The following is a 22541-nucleotide window of genomic DNA, read 5'->3' as shown; positions in this document are numbered from 1 at the left end:
GTGAGAGTGCAGAGTCCTAACCACTGGACCGCCAGGGAAGTCCCTCCATGGTTTCTTCTAAAAATGAAAACAACCACAACAAAACCCAAATCCACTGCTTAGATTTAAGTTAAGCGAAACGAAATAAAATCGAGTTCCTCAGTTGCACTAGTCACATTTCAAGGGCTCAGTGGCTACACATGGACAGTGGTTACCCTATCAGTGCAGTTACAGAACACTGCCATCTTGGTGGAAGGTTCTATTGGACAGGACCGTCCTGGGTATCTTCCGAGGCCTCCATCCACAGAGCTTCCCATCTGGTAATCACAAATAGGCTATGGTAGATTGTGGGGTCTCAGGTCCCTTATCTCAAGGTGAGGGGGACCAGAAGCCCCAGGGCTGATTGGAATCAGCTCCAGCAGAGAGAGGCCTCATCCTTCTACCAGGGGTGCCGGAAACGTTACCCTTTTTAAGGGTGTGTCATGCCGAGGAAAACATCACCTTTGTCATCTGAAGGGAAGGGACTTAAATCTGATCAAAGATAATGTCACTGATGTCTGAGACTCAGAAATCAGCCAAGTCTCTGCTTCAAGGTTCACCGAAACCATCATATGCTAAAAAGTGGTTTGCAAACCTTTCTTATTCTCACAAACAAATTCAGGACGCTTGGAGGGAAGAATGGCATTGATTGTTTTCTACTGGGCTAGCCTGGGCGGACAGTACATGGCATGATACGCCAGGCTGAGCTACAGCTATGACTAGCCTGAAGGTAAGGTGGTAGCTCACATATTTCTTGAAATATGCAGCTGGTCCCACGTAGCAGCTGAATCACTGCTGATATGATCTGTTCCCCCTTCCCACTCATGGAATGCATGGCCTGCGGGACCCAGGAGGCCACACTGGACCATGTTCCAGGAGTCCACCTGGGAAGTTCTGATGTAAACAGCACCACAGCCTTGGCTAGCTGGCTTCACAAATTCTCTGACTTGGGAACCAAGTAATAATAACAGAGAGCAAACAGCTCATGCTGCGTCATGATCCAAACATGTACCGGGAGTCAGCTATTTCAATCCCATGCAGCCCGTGAGATGGGTCGTTGTGTTAGGTTGCGGGGCGGCTGCAGACACAGGTCCCCATTCACAGAAATGACGTCACCCCTGGGCAGGAGTCAGCTGTGGGGGGAGGATGGCTCCCAGGTGGGCCCGTAACAGCACAATCAATCCGTCACAGCTGAATTATCATACTCTAGGCTCTCACCACCATTTCTTCTCTTAGCTTCTACAAGAAAACGCCTGCTGGAGCTCCAAACACAGAAGCCAGGAGAGAGCCTCTCTCTCACTGAAGCTTCAGATGCAGCCAGGGGACACCCCCGCCCCCCCGCCGGCCTTTTTCACCTTAGGATTTAAAGGCAGCTCCTCTGGGGCTGTGGAGCGGTGTGTGTCGGGGTGTGTGTCAGCCGGGATCAGGGGTGGGGAAGGCTGGCTGACTACAAGGACTTGTCAGGCCTGGGATGGAGACTGTGCAAGTTGTACAAAATTGAGAAACTAGGATAGAAGCTTGTAAAGAGAGCCATGTGATGTGTGTGTGCAAACGTGCACTCCCTTGCTCACACATTCGTATGAGAGAGGCTATGGGGGGCTATTAATGAAGGACACTGCACACGGAGAGCCAGATCTTCCTTTTATCCACCCGCCACTCTCTTCCCGTCTCACCCAGGGCTGCTGCTGGGCGTTAGCAGAAGAGCAGGAACCAAAGGTCTAGAGCAGAGGTTCTCACACCTGAGCAAACATCAGGATGAGCCGAGGGCTTGCTCCCAGCCTCCCCCCCCCCCCCGCCCCCGAGTCTTCTAACAAATGGAGATGGAAGCCTCTCCCCCAGCCCCGCGTCTCCTGCCAACGGGCACCAAGGAGAGTGGCAAGGGGAAGAAAGCTGGGGCCTGGGACCTGCACGTGGGAGAAGCCACAGTGGAGGTACCACCTCCTCTCCCACCCGCCCTCTGGGTGCCTGCACAGCGGCAATCCAACAGAGGCGCTGGGGGCAGGTGAGAAGCGGGGATACAGACAACCAGAGACTGCAGTGAGGGTGACAACGGGGGTAAAAAGGAGGAGGGTGATGAGAAACCCGGAAAGCAGTGGAGGGTGTGTGTGTGTGAGCCGCCTGCATACAGAGATGAAAGGAAGGAACTCCCCAGGGGCTCCCAGGAGAGGAGGGCTGACCGCTTCGCTGCCTGGCCTGGAAGAATCCCTCAATCCTAGGGCAGGGCCCCCGGGACGCCTCCTGGGTGAGCTTGGAACCTGGCTGCTGGCTGAGTGTTTCATACCAGACCTCACATGACATACTTCAGTCATCCATCTTTCCTTTTTGCCCCTTCTTCCTCCAACCAGTTTATGCCTGATCTTGAGAAATTACGTCTGGGACAGGAAGCATCTTCACCATTTCAGCCTTGCGAATATGAGGGCGGCCCCATCCCCAGCCGCTGGAATTGCTCAGCCAGTTAAAGGCATGGGCCTGAGGGGAGAGAATGAGGTGGGACCAGGACGCCCAGCCTGCTCCCTATCTGGGTGAATCCAAGAGGCCCGCGGGGCTCGATCAGGACCCTTTAGGACACAGAGCAAGAAAACCCAGCAAGGCCAGGCCACATCTGGGATGCTGGGGGTCCCAGGCTCCAGTAAGCTTAACGATCAGCTGTTACAGGTTGAATTTTATCATCTCCAAATTCCTATATTGAAGTCCGAACTCTCAATACCTTAGACTTGGCCTCATTTGGAAACAGGATCGTTGCAGATGAAACATGTTAAGATGAGGTCATATCGGAGGCCTTAAAAAAGGGTAACTTGGGCAGAGACAGACACACATAGAGGGAAGACGGTGTGAAGAGTCACAGGGAGAACACAACGTAAGGGCAGAGATCTTCAAACCAAGCATCACTAAAGGCTGCCAACCGACCACGGTAAGCTAGGAGAGCGGCCTGTAACAGATGCGCTCTCACAGCTCTCGCAAGGAACCAACCCTGCTGCCACCTTGATCTCGAATTTCTAGCCTCTAGAACTGTGACATGATAAATTTATTAAGCCACTCAGTTTATGGTCCTTTGTTATGACAGTTCTAGCCAACTAATACACCGGCTGGAGCCCAGCAGAGGCAAAACAGAAACGTCCCTGCAGTAGGTTGGAACTATCTGAGGATCCTTCCAGCAGTGGCACAACTGCATCCGTTTCAGAAGCTCTCCCAACAACCTGGCTAATTGCACAGGCCTCTAGCCACGGTGAATATAAACCTGCAGCAAGAGGACACGGCCCAGGCAGCCAGTTAACTCTGGCTGAATTGCTTCCCTGGGCTTCCTTCAGGCTGTAAGCTTGTGGGGACCTGCTTTAGATAAGCGGCTGATGCTTTAAAGCTCGTGCACGCGTGCTCACCACGTTCATCAGGTTCTCATGGTCTCCGCTGTGCTGTCTCGGCTTCTTTTCTCTGAAACAGAAAAGGAAACATGGCTATAACATCCAACGTGCTATCTAAAATCAAACATACACTCCCCTTTCCTATTCAAACTTTGATCGACACTTAAATAATCTCTCTTTTAAAAACCGGGTTTATTTTGTCAAGGAAGCAGCAGCCGGACAATTCACTCTACCCCTCCTCTGCAGGCAGCAGGGTCCGAGGGAGTCAAGTCCCAGCAAGGGGCTGGTCACCTCTCTGGACCTCCCCTTCCTCCAGGAGTAGAAAATACAAGTGAACAAGAGGACTGGGGCAGTTTCCTGAGTAGAAACTGTTTATATCTAGAATGCTGGAATGAGTTTTTTGTTTTTGTTTTTTGTAAGGAAATCAACAATTCTCATCTCTTCATCTTTCTTAATTCAGTCTTTGCAAAGTCACACACTGCCATGGGATTGAGAAAATAAAGAAAATACAACTTTTGGCTTGTCGGGGAGGTTACATGCCCTCAGGATGAGTCATATGTACTTGCAGTCTATGGAAAAGTCCATCCAGTAAAAATAGAATTTATTTTTACTCGGGACAGGCTAAAGAAAGCCATCAGTACTAGAGGCTACCTTTCCCATAGATGTATAAGGCAACAGTGACACCTAGTGGGGGCATAAATAATTGCAAGGCAGGCCCTCCCAGGCCCAGGGGAACAAACACTCCTCTAGCTTTGCTTCTATTTTTTCATCTTTCTGGCCAGTTAGTCTCTCTCCCAGCCCTGGAGTCCTGGATCCAAACCGGGCAGGGATTTGGAGGCTACTTGTGTTCAGGGAGTCTGGATTTTCCCCTCCTGACAGAGACTTTAGGGCACAAAGCCACATCCAGACTTTTAAATGACACTTGTCCAGTCTCTTCCAAGGTTATTGAGAAGAGTTTGAAAGAAGGCTGGCTGTCAGCTGGTCTGCACTGGCTCCCAGCAGCAGCCCTCACCAGAGAGCTGCATATGTTGTAACAATGTCTGAACACCTGGAAAATCACTCCTGGTTAGAAAGGACTTTGCTTCTCTCCAAGCAAAGACCTCCTTTTCTTCTTGGTGGAGGGGTTACACATTTTATTGTATATGAGGGAGACAAAGAAGGAGGAAGAGGGGAGGGGAAAGAGAGAGAGAGAGAGAAGTATAATTCTAAAATAAGACAAGATGGTTATTTCATACACAGAATGTTTCTCTTGTAGAAAAAATGAATGTTTCTTAAACTGCAGCTCTAGATAACAAATCCTTAATAAAATGACCCCCGAAAGCTACAGAGCAGCAAAAATTCTCAGTAACTCTCAAATGGCAGCAAAAAGAATATCTTTAATGCACATGATACTTAGATTTCCAAATGTCCACAGATGGAAAAAGAAAATACACATTCGGACAAGGGTGTGCTCATAAGAATAGCAAAAATTTCCTTCTGGGAAGTTTCATACATAAGGGCTCTTCCAGTTGCTCCCCAGGAAAATCAGATGTGGCTTTTCACTGAACTAATAAAAAGTGTCCTGGGCTCCTTTGCGGCAGAGAAGTCAGTTCATCTAACATACGAGTTTCTGGGAATGTCTATGCAGTGAGATGCCATTCATCACAGGCTTTTTATATAGAAAGTCTTCTGGGAACATGTTATTTTAAGGCTCTAGTAGACATGCACTGCTCTCACCTGTCACAACTGGAGCACAGAAAGATGAGGAAGGTGATGAGGAAGAAGGTGGCCACAGCTGCCAGGCTTCCCCACAGGGTGATCTGCATTTGTCCCCCACTCAGCAAGCTTCCCTCGGGTCCCATGGTGGGTGGGAAGTGGCACAGGCTGCTGGATTTGGTCAGTCCTTCCAAGGTGGCGACATGGGGGCAGAGGGCTGCGTCCTCCTGCAGAGAGAACAACGTGTGTTTTGACAACTTCTCGCGTGAAATGCCAGAATCTGGGAGTAAGCTCCTGGTGGGGCGTGGGGTGAAGGGGGCGTTTGAGTAGAGCAGGGAGGTGTGTGCAGACTGCAGGTGTGTGCAGGTGGACTCGACTTGGAACTCCCTCTGGGCAAGTTTCCCTCTGTGGTCCAGGCCTTTGTTTTCTCACCCAAAACGCAAAGCAGGAGCGTGCAATGCCTAGCACAGTGTTTGAGGCAACGGATGCCTTGTTATTTGGATATGTTTGGGGATAGATTCTTAACGTCTTCAAATAAATTTAAGACTCCAAGTACTCCACAGCAAATGAATAAATGCTTATTTGGTTTCCCTTGCGTTTTTTTTGTTGTTGTTGTTGTTGTTTTTTGCCAGAACAGTGTAAAGCATTTATTACAGCTTTCACAAAAATGCAGTTTGCATCTTTCCCCACCTGAATCCCCAACTCCCCAAACCTGCTTCTCTTCGAGAAGGTTTACGGTCAATACAGTTAACGAAATGGATTGTCTTTACATTCACCTTCGTAAACAGTTAACTGTTCTGAGTATGTGACTTTATATTCAGGGCTGGCTTTCACTAAACTTTGTAAGCACTCAATAAGTCCACTTTCAAAGGGATGGCTGAAAGTCTACGCTAAGAGTGCATCACCGGCAGCAAATAAGACCTATTTATAAACAACTACAAATTGAGTATAAAAGCCAGGACGTATTAGTACCCTGCATGTGCCTGGGACTCGAGTGCTTTCGTCATTCGATCACTGCCACCAGTCTGTGAAGAAGGCACGGCTAATCCCCATTTTTCAGAGACACTAAGTTCCCCGACGGTGTCACCGCGCTCAGTGGCAGCGGAGGATGTGAGACCAGCCAGCTCTGACTCCAGCGCCAGTGGTCTCAGCCCCTAGAGGGCGCTCCTTCTCACTGGGGGCTACCGCTTCCCGGTCCAGCTACAGGGCTTCTAAATGAAAATGGCCAATGAGTTCTGTGAAATATTTTAAGACTTTTAGATTTTGAAAAACAGAGTGCTATATCAAATTAACGATGATCTCTCGTCAGAGATGCCTTGTTTAAAGAACATTTGCTTTGCTCAATTCTAGAACATTCTCACTTAAACAGCCTTTAACTTCATCTCAAGATTCATGAATAAAGTCAGCAAATAAATATTTTTGTCATGATAATTCATCAAAACTCAAAACATTTTTTTTTTCTTGAAAAAGACGGTTGATGTTTGCATTTCCATTTGCTTCCGTAACAGACCTGGGACTCTATGTAGCCATCACTGAGCATCTACATCAAGTCAGCACCTGGGGAGCTTAACGGAGTCACTGTGGTTCAACGAGACCAGATTTTCTCCAGGTGAAACATTTCACATTTATTTCAATATTTAAAGGTGACAAATAATAAAAAGCTGGAGAAAAAGAAATTTTATCTACAAGCATGCAGAGAGATTTCTAGATGAAATCGATTGCTTTCTATATGGCCTTGAACCAACATGAACACTTCTTAATGCTCTATAAATAAATAAATGACAACTTCCTGGGTAATACAGCACTTCTTTCTTCCTGTGTTGGTTATATATTATACCTATAAACACTACATGCATACAGGAATGGGTGGTCAAATTGCCTTTGCCTGTTTGCCCCTGGACAGCTATAACTGAGTGAAAATCGCCAGCACTTCTCTTACGATTTGTTGAAACAATGAATAATTCACTTTTAAACTTAGACTACAAACTGGCACCACAAGTTATTAAAATACATTCAAGCACATGAATGACGGGGACCTCTGAATATATATGAAATAAATTTTTATATCCAGATCCAGGTTCATGCATAACACATTTCAGGAGGTACAAACAAAAGATATCTGTTGTGCAGGCGTTTGTGTGTTCCTTCTTTCCTTTGCTCATTCATTCGTACAATGATTTAATCAATGTCTCTTTATAAAGTTCCCGGTTCTTAGAAAATAGTTTGCTGAGTGAATTATTCAAAAGGCACGTATCTATCCAGCAGGACCCTCTCTCCATCTCTGGTACACGTTTCTCTTTTCTCTTTCTCTCTTTCTCAACAGGGGGAGGCGATAGAATATAATGAATTATGTGGTGCTCCAGCTAGCAGAACAGTGTGGGGAGAAAAAGGGCAAAAGCAGATTATTACCAGCTACTGAATAAAGGATGTAACTCAGAGAAAATGTGTCAAAACTCCTGGATCACTCCCCTTCAACCAGAATTTGCAGAAAAGCTACTGACAGAAATGCTTTTTTACAAAAGTTCTCATCGTGGACAAAAAAAATCTCACAGTGAAAAGCAAGATCATCATCTGGTACTGTTTCTGAGTCAGATTATCAATACATTGTACCCCTCAGGACAAGAGCTCCAATTGCGTGGGCAGCTTCCACCTCTCAGAAACCTCTATGTGCAACTCGACAGGAGCCACACAGGTCACAGCTGTGGTGGCAGTGCAGCAGGAACACCTACCCTTGCAGGGGCCAGAGGTCTACACACACATGACCTCCCTCCCAGTGGGATTGTTCCAGTTTTAGAGAAGGTCTGCACCACTGGTACTCTCCTCTCCTGGTCTCTTTCTCTTTCTGGTCTCCTGTTTCCATAATTCTCCGGCCCATTTCTTCTCTGGTCATCTCCTTCTTAAATTTTAGTGGCTTATTTACTATTGAGACATGGCTGCCTCCCCCCACCAACCCAGTGTGTGCAGACGGACCATCCCCACCATGTGCGTAGACGGACTAGCCCTCCCGTGTGTGTTTTGATGAACTGCGCCCCCCAGTGTGTGTAAATGGCCTACTTCCCCCTCTTTCCCCACCATGTGTGTAGATAGACTATCCCCTTCCCCCCGCCCCATTTGTGTAGATGGACGACTCCCTCCCTCCACCGCATATGTAGATTACCCCCTCACCGTGCGTAGACGGACTGCCCCTCCCCCATGTGTGTAGAGAAGAGCTAACACCCATAACGGATGTACGCGTTATGACTTCCACATTCCTCCCCCTTGGTGGAGATGAGAGTGGAAGCCCTGTGTGGATGGTCCAGGGCTTTCCAAGAAGTGGAATGGACTTTCCCCCCAAGGCTGGACCCTCCTGCACTGGTTTCACTGAACTTAAATGCAGTGTTCAGGGTTCTTTCGTGGAGTTCATTTTGAGCAGGGCGGGGCATAGGTGTCCTTCCCTGAGACTCAAGGCTTCTCTCAGGATTAGCGACAGAGAGGGAGAATGAGGACAGCGAGGCACAGGGTCCGGGAAGTAAGAAGTCACCCTGAAAAGGAAGGGCCCCCGAAGGAGCGAGGGTTTTCTATATTATACACTGTGCGCCTTTACCAACCAGGTCCACGTGGAAAAGATAATCCAAGGCTGCGGAGTCCCTGATGTTGTTACCGGCCTTGGGGACCAGCTAATTTTCTGCTAATTCCTATATCAAGTAAGATGTTTCCTGAGCATCCGGCATCAACCCACACCAGCAGAAATACATGAACAGTTTGGGGCGATCTCTCACCATTTTTTCAAGGCGATATTTAAGCCTATTTCTCTCCATCCTGTTCCTACCCGTCTCAATAAAATTGCATTCAATTATAGAATCCTGTTTCTTCAAAGTTAAAAAAAATCCCGTTGTCAGACCACATGTGTAAATACTCTATGAGTTATTCAACATAGAGCAAAGGATGACCATTCACCGTACCTCAGCAAACATTTATTACAGCACCTGAATGCCCCACTAAGATGTGTTGCAAAAGATCATAATACTAATGAAATAGCAGATTTAGGTTAATAGTTGTACATCATTTTTTTTGTTTTAGAATAGGCTTCACCATTGGTTGCACTGACGTTCAATCATGACCAGTGACTGTAATTTAATGCATGATATTGACAAGAGGCAGTGGCATTTCGCCCACCCCGCAATTTTATCATTTCAGAGTACTGTGGGAAATTGTCATTTGGCCCTGAGAAAGGTCGATGCCTGAGTTTATAGGACTGCTTTTGGGGATTCTTTTAGAAGTAGGGTTGGATAACTATTTCGGACTAAAAGCTCCATAATCACTCATACTTTTGTATCCATTCCTTTCACAATTTTAATCAATAAGTGATTCAATCTTGAGAAAAACCGAGGGCCTTTTACTTTAAAAGCAGGTGCCACGTTTAACCACAAGGGGGCAGTATAATTCTATTCTCAGCCCTCCAGGACAGACCTCAGTTATTCTTGCTGTCGGTGCCTCTGCTGAGCCTTTTAACTGTCTTCATTAGCCTGGACTATCGCCACCCCAATCAATTCCAACAAAAAAGAAAGCAAAAACCGGATGAAATGAATGAAAGTTGCAGGCCAACTACCAGCTATTTCTTTGTTTAGCCAAACACATTTAACAGGTAGGTGCTCTGATCGCTGCAAATTCTGTATAATTTGGTAGAGCTGGGATGGCCGGTGAGATTAGCTATAGAAGCAGACACTTAGTTCCTCTGAAGCCGGTTGAGGTCAGTAATGATGGTCATTACCATTTTATAGCTGTCCTAGTTGACTCATAATTAAGCATGTTGGAAACCACCTCCACATGACTCCTCACCGATGGCCGAAATGAGGAGGTCAAGGACCCATCGCCATGGGAACGCCTCCTTCCCGGGTCATCACCAGGTGTGGGAACCATGCGGTAAAATGACACTTTACGAGCAACAGATTTTAACCAAACACCTAAATTCTTTGCTGGGCTTCTGTCCTGTGAGGCACGTGGGCAGATGCACAGGCTATGGAAGCATGAACCTCTCCACTGAAGTCTCCGGTCTCCTGAAAGAGTTTTAAGCTCAAGTATTCAAATTCGGGTCAATTTCGGGTCAATTTCTCTTCCGACCAAAGGGGCTCTGCTATAGGTAAGCTTTGTGCACTGAACTCTGTGTGAGAGTCAAGCGGGTCTGCTGTAAACACGGAGCCATGTCTGTCCACCAGGGTCCTGCTAAGGCCCAAGGGTCTCTGCCACACCAGTTGTTACAAACATATCCCTGTTTCTCTCTTTCCTGAGTCGGGGGGAAACACACCCAAAGAGCAGAAGGTGGTAAAGGACTCCAAGGTAAGATTTTCTTTACGGTTTCCCGAATCATCATTTTATTTACATCACTATGGAGCAGTATCTTGACGTTTCTTCCTGCAGCGGCTTGAAGCGCGAGAGAAAGGAACCTGGGGAGCCTTGACAACACCAAACTGGCCCTGCTGCCATCAAGGCTTGCTGCTGCTGTGGAAAGAGCAAGGCATTCATCCCAAGAGCGGGTTATAAATCCTTCAGGCCATCTGTAAGCGTAACCTGATTTCTTCTTGTGCATATTAAACCTGTTGATCCCCATGGGAAATGGGAAATCTGACCCTTTGGGAGTGTGTGTGTGTGTGTGGCTGTCACTTGTCTTCAAAAATACATTAAACTTACATTACAGAAGTAATATAGTTTATTGCTTATCAAAGCTCTGCTGCCGTTTTGGTTTTTGCCTTCAGAAAAGCCAAAAGGCGAGTGACTTTGGTGGGTAAGGAGTGCCTTCTAAGGTTGTTCCTCCTATCCTGACTTGAAAACCAATTCCCAAGGCTCATGTTTTTTTATTTTTAATGGTAAATCTCATGAGAGAACAGGAGAGGGGTCGGGGAGAGAGAGGGAGACAGAGAGAGAGAGAGAGAGAGAGAGAGAATGATTCTGACAGACATGGGGGAGGAATCCAGGTATAGGGTCTTCAATTTGCATAAGCAAGTCTTAATGGGCTGTTTCACAAAGTGTGCAGTTTGAACTTTAGGCTCTATTTCTTCCTGCCTTGCATGTTTGCTCATCTGATCTGAATGAAAAGTTCCTTGAGGGCAGGGATATATCCATCTTGTAACCCACCACATTCTCAGCATCTCCATGAGCTGGCAAACAGGAGACAGTCAAGACATTTTTACTGAATACACATTACTGCAAAGGGAGGATTCGCAAGCTGACTCTCAAAATGCAAGTTTAATGAATAATGTATTAGGTAAGGGAGAGAAGGAGAATAAAAGAGAAGAGCACATCAGGCAAACAATTAAAAATTAAGCCAAGTATGTCTTAAGGCAAAACCTTAGCTCTGGAACAAACACAGCCACCTGCCTCTTTTGTACTGTCACCAAAGCAGCCTGAGGTCTCTTGAAAAAGGTCCCAGCACTGGAATTACTTGCTTCTCTGTACGTGAATCCTCACCACCCTTACCAGGTCTCCACACTGGCGATCTCAATGTATCCCCAAGCTTGGCGTCCCTCTGGCCCCTTCTCAGCAATGACACGTCACGCCTCCCTCCTCTCCTAGGAATCTGGTACACACCTCTCTCTTCCCTCCCTCACAGTCCTGGGTCTTACATTTCTCAAAGGAAAGGGGAGGCTTAACTATTCTTGGCCGTCTTCGCACATTTTCATCCGATGGAAGCCTAACCATCCCTCAGGTTTCAGCTTAAATGTCGCTTCCTTGGAGCAGCTTTTCTGACGCTGTTTCCCGCTCCCCAGTTTAGTTTAGGCCCCCTGACTTTTTTTTTTTTTTTTTTACAAGTTTTTCCCTTCATAGCATCACTCAAGAGTAGAGTGATGAAGCCCTCTGTGTGTCTCTTCCACCGGTCCAAGCTCCAAGAGGGAGGCTGTGGAGAGACGTATCTTGTTCGCAGTTGTAGTCCTAGTGTGTGGCACACAGTAGGCACTTAATACATAAGTTGAATGAATTAATAATGAGTAAATAATTCCAAAGATCCAAGAGGAGGTGGATACTGACTTGGCCTTCAGAGACGGTTAAGAATTAGAAGAAATTCTTTTTCTCAATCTTCTCAAACAAGGCTGAAATTTCTTGGGGATGTGAGGGGTTCCAGAAGCTGGCTTGCCTGCTTGACTAGCTGGTGGGGAAGTCTCCATGGTGCTGCCTCCATCCTACACATGATCGACTGGCCTCTCCCCACGTTCCCCTCAGGGTCCTGAAGGGGCCCAGTGTATATCAGTTTCGACTCGTAGGCTTGAAATAAAAAAAAAAAAAACACGGCCATCCCCACCATGTTCATAACCCCCAGGTGTCCGCCCACCTGGGACAAGAGGAGGCAGGTGAGGACATGGGAGCCACGCCATCTTTCTGGCAGGCTCAACTTCACGCGGTCGTGACTTGTTTCCGGCACCAGAGAGAAGAACGCTCCCTCTCCTCCGATTCGCCCACTGTTCACTCCCAGCCATGTCATCATGGGTCTCCCTTCCAAGGGAACTAGTGCACTTTGCAGCCCTGGCACCATCTTCTTCGCTGGAGTCCGGTGGGGATGTGCTGTTTACACACAGGCCAGTTTACTGAGGTGGGACTTTTATTTATTTTCATTTTAAAAATTTATTTTCTTGAAGTATAGTTGATTTACAGTGTTGTGTTAATTTCTACTGTACAGCAAAGTGATTCAGTTATACATATATATACATTCTTTTTCCTATTCTTTTCCATTGTGGTTTATCACCGGATACTGAACATAGTTCCCTGTGCTCTATAGTAGGACCTTGTTGTTTTTCCATTCTATATATAATAGTTTGTATCTGCTAACCCCAAACTCCCAACCCACCCCTCCCCCAGCCCCCTCCCCCTTGGCAACCACAAGTCTGTTCTCTATGTGAGGTCAGGACTCTGTTAAGCACTTCTTTGCCTGTTTTTATTTGGCTTCTGACGCACGGGTGATTCAGACACTTGTTAAAAAAGTAGTAGTAAAAGACTTAACCAAAGAAAAACAAAACAAAAAAACTCCCAAAACCCTTCAGTGTCTTTGATGAGAGGTTCAGAAATTTACCATGTGACATAAACGTCTCTCAAATCCTCCACTCACGGACCATGATATTTAAAAGATCAGATTCATTTTAACACTTGAACTGTGGTTGGACACTAATTACAAGTGCTCCAGTATCTGTCACATCCCAATTAGCTTCTACCAAGCCCTCACCTAACAATGCTACCTCATGGAGATTGTACATCAAAGGATGCTTATTCTGGGAAAAGGAAACCTTCAGGATGGAAGAAGTGGAATTTCAGAGTTAGAGAGCAATTTAAGCCACATCCCAGAGGAATCCCAGTTCGTAGTACTGGTTTCATTGTGAGTTAGATCAGCCACACCTTCTGATGTACCCGGATGTAAGGACTCTGAGGTAAGAGTTAATATTCTACCCAGGCACTAGCAAGAAGGTAGCGTGACATTACCCAGTGCTCAACACATCAAGGCAATCTTTAATTCTCATCTTTCCTACATTTAAAAAACATTAAGAATTCTTTACATTATAAAACTGGCCGACAAAGTGCTTTTCATTGACCTCTAGAAAGCAAAATCTTCAAAAACCATCCCTGCGAGTTACTTGCCGGTGTTCCCAGAAACTACTTAGGGAGACAGAGTGACAGCTTGATTACAATGAGTCAGAATTTGTGTTTGAAAATGTAGGTACTCCGGGCTCACCCTCAAGGCTTTCTGCCAGGAGGGTGGGGGGAGCAGATGACTCAGGGAGTGTGACTCCCAAGCTCCTTATAGAGGAAGCGACAGGGCCATGGACCTTGTAGGGCAGAGCTCCTCCAAAGGTGGTTCTGGAGCAGAAGCCTCACCATCATCTGGGAACTTGTTTAAAATGCAGAATTCAGGGCCTTCTCAGAAAGTCTGGGGTGAGGTCTGGCAATCTGTTTTAACAAGCCCTCCAGGTGACTGTGATGCATGCCGAAATTGGAGAAGGCTGTTCTAGAATAGCACCTTCCTTCCTCTCCAGATCACCTGGGGATCTTGTTCAGCAGCAGATTCTGAATCCTGCGTTTCTTTCTTTTTTTTCAGTTTTAATTTTTTTTTTAACTAAAGTATAGTTCATTTACAATGTTGTGTACATTTCTGCTGTACAGCAAAGTGATTCAGTTATACATATATTTGCATTTTTTTTCATATTCTTTTCCATTCTGGTTTACCATAGGATATTGAATATAGTTCTCTGTGCTATACAGTAGAACCTTGTTGTTTATCCAGCCTATATATAATAGTTTGCATCTGCTAATCCCAACCTCCCACTCCATCCCTCCCTCAACCCCCTTCCCCTTGGTAACCACCAGTCTGTTCTCTATGTTCTTGTGAATCCTGCATCTCTATTCGGCCCTCAGGGGAGGTCTAGGCTGCTGGTCTGAGGGCCATGTATGAATAATACTAGCGTAGATGTTCATCTTCCTTCAACTAGGGTTGAAGGGTCACTGAGCCAGATCCCTGGGGCTGAAACTTGGCCTTCATCTTCCTTAAAGTTAGATGAGATGAGGTCAGAGCGCCTGTGTCCTTGGAGCCTTCTTGATTCCCATAGAAGCACACAAATAAAAGGCTGCCCTTTACAGAGTCTAATGAGACAAGTCACTGATGTGTGGAGGCACAGACCCAGCTTCTGCTCCATCCCTTTCCACTACATTGCTCTGTGGCCTGGAATGAGCCCGCACCACCTGTGCCTCAGTTTATCCTTCTGAAAAGTGAGGTCATTTATAAAGTTTCTTTCCAGCTCTGAGATTCTATTATAAAAGTAGCCAGTGATTCCTAAGTTTTACGACCCACATCCAGAACTTTCCACACAAAGGGAAGTATTGACCCAGCAAGAACTGGAAATTCTCAGTGTGATCGATAGTTTCAACTCCCCAGGAAACACAGTCTCAATAATTCATGGGAAAACCTGATAAGGCCACACCAGTCACACAGATGTCAGGAAGGGACACCATGGGCGGTCTTTACGGTCAGGGTCCAGCGCCGGAGGTCAATCCTGACACCCCCAGAACATCAACAGCACATCTGGCAGCGACACCAGGCACAATGGCTGCAGAGCAGACGATGAGTCTCTTAATTTTCTCATTCGCGTGTAGTTGATATATTTACACATTTACGATTCATATTTATAAAAGCCTTTCAACAAAGTGTGAAGATCAAACCAAAGTACGCAGACGGGTGTGCAGAGGTGACTTAGAGAGAAGATGCGGCTGCTGGAAGCTTCTGAGGCTTTTTAAAGGCATATGCCCTAACTTAGGAAAATCTTACAAAGACAGCAAGTCTGAAAGGGATCCATCTAATTTCCAATCTCAATACTTGACAAGCCTGAGGAGATTCCAAATGTGACAGAACATTCTGGAGACTTTCTCTGTCTTTATTATGAAAGATGCTCAGCTCTTTGGGGGTGGCTTCATTCGTTTCTTGACTAATACCTCCAATGTTTCTTACTCTTTGACACTAAGGCACAAACTGTATTTTACTCTTTGACACTCAGTAATTCACTGAACAAATAATCGCTAAATACCTACTCTGTGCCAAGGACTGTTTCATCTTCTAATCACACCTTAAATATGAGATGACACTAGTCTGTTGCGATTCAGTTGCAAAATTCAACTGGCAAGAGGTGAAAAACCTTTAGAATTAAGTTCCTAATACAGAGATATATTTTGATCACAGATGAAAAACAATTTATTGTTGAATTCCAAGCACGGGAAGTCAGGAAAAAAAAGCCGGAAGTCCTTTCATTTCCACCATATTGCATGAGAAACAACATCTAGCCACAATAATTGTAGCGTGATTCCGTTCAGCTTGACAGCAGAGGCGCCGTGGCATTGACGCAGCTGCAGTGCCCTTGGACTGATGTTGTTTCAAGCTGAGAACTGTCCTCATTGTGTCTGGCGGATTCCAAAGGCAGCCTTTGCATGAGTACGGGGTGGACAGGACCACTACCAGGGACCCACGCACCCACCCATCACAGTCAGGGTCAGCCAACTGCTGAGGATGGATCAGATTTCAAGGACCTGGGAGGGTACCTGTAGAGAGTACCCCTCCCCGTCCCCCCACCCCCTAATGGAAGAAAACTGCTTTCACTTTACAGTGAAAGCAAAGCTTAAAAAAACATTCATGCAAGAAGTGGCACAAGCATTTAAAATCCCATTAAGCCATAAATGACAGAACAGAGCAATTCACCTAGTGAGGACAAGGGAGGGAAGGAGAAGGTGAGAGGGCTGAGGCCAGAGTGCAGACACACTGTACGTGGAGGGAGGCAAGGGGAACAGACTCGGAGGACTTTTCTGGTAATTTTTTTCTGCTTTACCATTTTGTTTGCAGCTGGCTTTACTCCATGGGGTACTTTGGGAGTTTAAGAATGACATGTGTATGTACATGTCTACGTACTTCAGCACATTTATTTTCTTCTTCTCCTTTGCCCACTTTAGGGAAGACAACACTCTGTCGACAGAGATGGGGAGATGGGTATAACAGAATGGCAACCCCTGTGGAGATTCTGTTCTTACAAGGTGTGACATGACTAAACATGAAACTCAACCATCAGAACCTGTCACATTCTTTGTAAGAGGTCTGTGTTCCTTACAATGGCCATTAATATCATGGACAGCCAAAAACACTTCGAACTAGATACAGAAGGCAATGCGGAGTATTTAAGAAGATGTGGTAAGAAGATGTGGTGTATATACATGTATATATATTATATATACACACACACAATGAAATATTACTTAGTCATAAAAAAGAATGAAATATTGCCATCTGCAGCAACATGGATGGACCCAGAGAATATCATACCAAGTGAAGTAAGTCAGACAAAGACAAATATTATATAATACCTCTTATATGCAGAATCTAAAAAATAATGCAAATGAATCTATATACAGAACAGAAACAGACTCACCGACATAGAAAACAATCTTACGGTTACCAAAGGGGAGAGCAGGAGTTGGAGGGAGGGATAAATTAGCTGTTTGGGATTAATAGATACACACCACTATACATAAAATAGATAAGCAGCAAAGATTTACTGTATAGCAGAGAGAAGCGGAAAATAATCTGAAAAAATATATATATAACTGAATCCCTTTGCTGTACACTTGAAACACAATACTGTAAATCAACTATATTTAAATTTAAAAAAGTTGTTTCAAAAAATAAAGGCAGAATATTACTTAGCCATAAAAAGAAACAAAATTGAGTTATTTGTACTGAGGCGGATGGACCTAGAGTCTGTCATACAGAGTGAAGTAAGTCAGAAAGAGAAAAACAAATACTGTATGCTAACACATGTATATGGACTCTAAAAAAAAAATGGTTCTGATGAACCTAGGGGCAGGACAGGAATAAAGACACAGACGTAGAGAATGGACTTGAGGACATGGGGAGGGGGAAGGGTAAGCTGGGACGCAGTGAGAGAGTGGCATGGACATATACACACTACCAAGTGTAAAATAGATAGCTAGTGGGAAGCAGCTGCATCGCACAGGGAGATCAGCTCCGTACTTTGTGACCACCTAGAGGGGTGGTATAGGGAGGGTGGGAGGGAGACGCAAGAGGGAGGGGTTATGGGGATATATGTATACATATATCTGATTCACTTTATTATACAGAAGAAACTAACACAACATTGTAAAGCAATTATACTCCAATAAAGATGTTAAAAAATAATAAAAAAATAAAGGCAATATGGAATAAACTGTAGGGTCTTGAGTAGAGACATGGCAGGATAGAAGAGTATCTCATTTGTGAGCAGAATATTTTCTCAACTTCAGTGGATGAGTGTTTTGACTGTGGCCCTACCGAATAACTAGCCTCGACTGGTATCAAAGGGCACGGCCTCCAGGCCCCTCCATCTCAGCCCCATTGGTTTCATCTGGCTTCCTTCCCAGGCCACGTGAGAGCATCAGCCATTGCAGAGATGCCCCCCCCAAACCCCCTCAGTCCTGCTCACCACCCGCTGGGCACTTGTTACACTGCTGATGCCAAGGCCTGACCCTCAGATATTCTGATATAATACAGCTGCAGTGGAGCCCAAGAATCTGTATTTTTAACACGTGTCCTAAGTGATCCTAACATTAAGTAGCTCGCTGAAAACCCCAGGCTCTGAATTTGTTACAAGTCCTACAGGAATCCCAGTGAGGTGGAAGTTACTCATCTTCAAGTCTTTGGGGGATCAGAATTACTCAGAACTGACATCATTTGGCCAGGGGAATCACTGTAGCAGGAATTAGGAAAGTGTGAGAGGAAACGTCTGTGTAAACGTGGTCCCTACAAGCTGTATCATTTCCATTGGTTCATCCTATGAAAGGAAAAATCTAATCCTATGTTGAGTCCCGGGGGGCAGGGGGAGTGAAACTCCTCGGAAATCCACTGGGAGGTCTCTGCAGGGCATTCCTTCCCTTACAATGCCACGTAGCTAATGCGATTGTAAGACCTAATGAACTGAGACTAATGCAGTTTTGAAAATCTTCATAGCTAATGAAAAATCACATCTTCTCCCTCAAGATTTCCCATTTTTTTCTGTTTGTAAATCATGAATGAAACGAAGACATGGGTGAAGGCTGTGTTTATGGTCTTTATAATTTGAAGAGTTTGTTATTTTGAATGTCACAGTGGTTTCCAAGTGGAAGGGTCACATTTGGAATTTACATTCTATGCCACAGTATTAAGAACGTTTTGGAGAGACCTAGAATATGGATTTATAACACTGATATTTAAAAGAGAGTCTTTCCCCCCTGCTGAGTTCAAAGTATTTTGTACATCAGGTCAGGCTGTCAAGGTAGCCACTCTGCCCCAATTTCCTTTTTTTTTTGGAAAGTAGAGAGCAAGAAAATGAGAGCTAATATCAGGATATGGCTTTGACACCCCCCGACTCAGCACTTCTCTATCCTATGTTTTCACCCCTTTTGGGGGAAGGAACATTTCAAAGGCATGAAATTGAGACAGGAGAATGGCCTATGGTGAAGTGGCGTATTGGGGAAGGCACACCTTAGAGGCATGCTGTGGTAAATTCAGGAAAATGTGCCAGCCACCTCTACCTGACTATCCAAGTTACTCAGTTTTTTTAAAATTTAATTAATTAATTAATTTATTTATTTTTGGTTGTGTTGGGTCTTCGTTTCTGTGCGAGGGCTTTCTCTAGTTGCGGCAAGCGGGGGCCACTCTTCATCGTGGTGCGCGGGCCTCTCACTATCGCGGCCTCTCTTGTTGCGGAGCACAGGCTCCAGACGCGCAGGCTCAGGAGTTGTGGCTCACGGGCCCAGCCACTCCGCGGCATGTGGGATCTTCCCGGACCAGGGCTCGAACCCGTGTCCCCTGCACTGGCAGGCAGACTCTCAACCACTGCGCCACCAGGGAAGCCCCAAGTTACTCAATTTTAACTTTCACTTGTTAATAAAAGAAACACAGGTATTTATGGAGTATAATGTAAATCTAGTAAGAACTTAAAAAAAGGCATATGAGAACTCAAAGAAATTTTGCACATGGAATCAAAAATTTGAGTTCACTCCTCTCTGCCACTGAGGCTTTGAGAGGCTCTGGCTGTGCTAAGAGCATAAACTAGAGCATATGAGTGATACCCCTAGAGGCGTGGGGTAGGCACTGCATAGCCATCACAGCAGCTCTGTAGATGCACACTATGAAAGTAGCACAGTGGAATTTGATCCTAAGAAGGTCACTGTTGAATTATTTCTCATGCCTCTATTACAGGAAAACTTCAAGAAAAATATACTTACAAAATGGAACAGGAAGGTGTGTTTCCAGGACAAAAAAACTCATTTAGCAAAATCAGAGTAGTCACTGACACCTAGTTATTGCTGTTCAGTTATTGCTGAATTTAGTTATTGCTATTATATATTGCTACATAAATCAGTATTATTCTTTTAATTTATTGGATTAGATCATCTAAGCCAAGTGGCTTCATTCCAGTTTTTTTTGTAAGCAATTATTTCTAATGGTTATGTGATTTCTCAACACTAATTATAAAACAATACATTATTATATTTTAAATTTAAGAGAAAGAGTCAGTCTTTTTTACATTACTTTTTTTTAAGCCTTTCTCCAAACCCTTTGAAATCCTACTTTATTTTACTTCCTAATGCACTATCATATTATAATATATCAGGAACAAGCAAATTTTAGGGACAACTGGTCCACCAGCAGCCACTGTGTTTCATCTTACTAAGAACATGATTAAGAACAATCTTAGATGTCCTGCAACATTCACTAATCTACCACAAGTCTCTGATTCTGTAGCCAGGATCCATCTAAGTCACCAAGGGGTAGGATTTCAGCATAGTCCCCAAACTAGTATTGATAACGTTCTCCCAGACTGTGTCATAGTACTACCATTGTACGATCAGACAGGGTAGGGAGAGGCTGAAAAATCAAATTCCAATCTTTCACGTCATTAACCGAGTTGTAATCTGATGCCATTTCCCCTAATTTATTATTGGATATGGCTTTTCGATGAACTGAAGGATACCCTCTTGCCAATGTTAACTGGAGTACAAATAGCCTCCATATTGTAGCCGACACTATTCTATTGTCATGAGCTGGGGGGGCAGACTGGATAGCAGCTGAACCCACTGACTAATTAATGTCATAAAAAGTAGCTATTATAAAATATTAACATAAGGAACTGTCATGATTTATTTTTCTGTATTTTTTGGTAGAACTATTAAGAACCTTGTTCTATTGTGTAGTGCATAAAGCTTTTTGTGATAAACTCAGAGATTTTAGTGCTTGGAAGGTGGTTTTATTTATCCTGATAAGTTAGTTTGATTTTTTTTTTTATAGTGACTAAACTATACATACAAAAATCATACTTCCTTTTCTCTGGCTGGAAGCTGAACGCTGTAATTATCCTTCAATTATAGCAATTACCTTAGTCTAGCTGTTTCTTCCCTCTCTCTACACCAACCCCAATTACAAGTTTTTGATTTCACACATTTTGAAGAGTCTTATGTAAGTGTCTTTATTATAACAATCTCAGTATTTCTTAAAAACAGATCTTAATTTCTAAATATTGTATATATGAAGCTTTAAATTTAACTGCCATATACTCTTCCTTTATAGATTTTAAAAGCTCTCAATGTCCAGATACACTTTTAAAAAGCAAAGGATGAAAGAAGGAAGAAAGAAGGAAGGAAAGGAAGACTTTCCCACTAAACTAATCTTTGGGATCATAAGTTCTGATCTCTACTCTAAGGAAATAATGAAAGAAGTATTCAGATGATATATGAGATGCAAAGACTAAGGTGATTAAAATCAAACCAACTTTATCCTAAAGGCTACAGAGAATTATTAAATTCCTCTGAATTATATTAGAATTTTCAATCCTGGCTATACAGGATAGAATCACTTGGTAAACTTTTTACAATATACCAATGCACAGGCCTAACCCCAGAAATTGGCAGGGATTAGGTCTGGACATTTACAGTTGTAAATGTGTCCCCAGAGCATTTGAATGTTTGGGCGGAGAATCATTTAGCTAGACTATTCATTCATATTTCTAAGCTTTTAACTGACAAATGCTACTTCATTTTATTTCTTACATTATTGGAACATAGCATAGTCAGGATATGACAATATAAGACAGATACAGCTCACTGTTCCTCTTCCAATACAAGTCCACACTGGGCACCATGCAAACCAAGCTTTTTGCAGCACAGGTATAACCTCAGAGTGCAGACCCAAACAGAGCATGTATAGTCTAGTCCAGAAGGTAGTATCTAACCTTGCAACATAAAGACACACACTCAGAAGCTATGGACATTGAGCCATGTTCTTTGACTGTCTGCTAGATTAGGTCTACATATTTATCTCTGCACCCCTCCAAATACTAATCTAAAAGTTGTATGGCTAAATATAATTCACTAGATAAGTTAAAATAGCATTATTTTAAAGTATTTTCTTTTCTTTCTTTTTTTATTTTATATTAGAGTATAGTTGATTTACAATGTTGTATTAGTTTTGGGTGTACAGCAAAGTGATTCAGTTATACATATACATATATATCCATTCTTTTTCAGATTCTTTTCCCATATAGGTTATTACAGAATATTGAGTAGAGTTCCCTGTACTATACAGTAGATCCTTGTTGGTTACCTATTTTATATATAGTAGTGTGTATTTGTTAATCCCAAACTCCTAATTTATCCCTCCCCTCCAGGTTTCCACTTTGGTAACCATAAGTTTGTTTTCAAAGTCTGTGAGTCTGTTTCTGTTTTGTAAATAAATCCATTTGTATCATTTGTTTAAGATTCCACATGTAAGTTATATCATATATTTGTCTTTCTACGTCTGACTTACTTCACTTAGTATGATTAAAGTATTTTCAAAGTAAACATTTCAACAAGAAATACAAAAAATCTCCTCGTCTAATGTCACTAGTTCTCACATACTGTTTTTAGGTTGCATGTCAAAGCTGATGTAAACACTCATTATGT

General features: G+C 44.0%; 1 protein-coding gene across 4 annotated transcripts in view; it reads right to left on the bottom strand.

Annotated features, from left to right (window-relative positions):
* Nucleotides 1–22541, bottom strand: part of PAG1 (phosphoprotein membrane anchor with glycosphingolipid microdomains 1) — a 141342-nt gene that overhangs the window by 19074 nt on the left and 99727 nt on the right. For all 4 annotated transcript variants that reach the window (XM_067711987.1, XM_067711990.1, XM_067711989.1 and 1 more), the window contains 2 exons: nucleotides 5094–5299; nucleotides 3396–3447 (listed from right to left, as the gene is read on the bottom strand). In XM_067711987.1, coding sequence (XP_067568088.1) covers nucleotides 3396–3447; nucleotides 5094–5299 — 258 coding nt within the window. The remainder of the gene's footprint in view (nucleotides 1–3395; nucleotides 3448–5093; nucleotides 5300–22541) is intronic.

This window comes from Pseudorca crassidens, chromosome 17 (genome assembly GCF_039906515.1).
Source record: "Pseudorca crassidens isolate mPseCra1 chromosome 17, mPseCra1.hap1, whole genome shotgun sequence".
In the NCBI taxonomy this organism is placed as follows: Eukaryota; Metazoa; Chordata; class Mammalia; order Artiodactyla; family Delphinidae; genus Pseudorca; species Pseudorca crassidens.
Note: the sequence above shows the minus strand (reverse complement) of the source record. Positions and strands in the feature narration are given on the sequence as shown.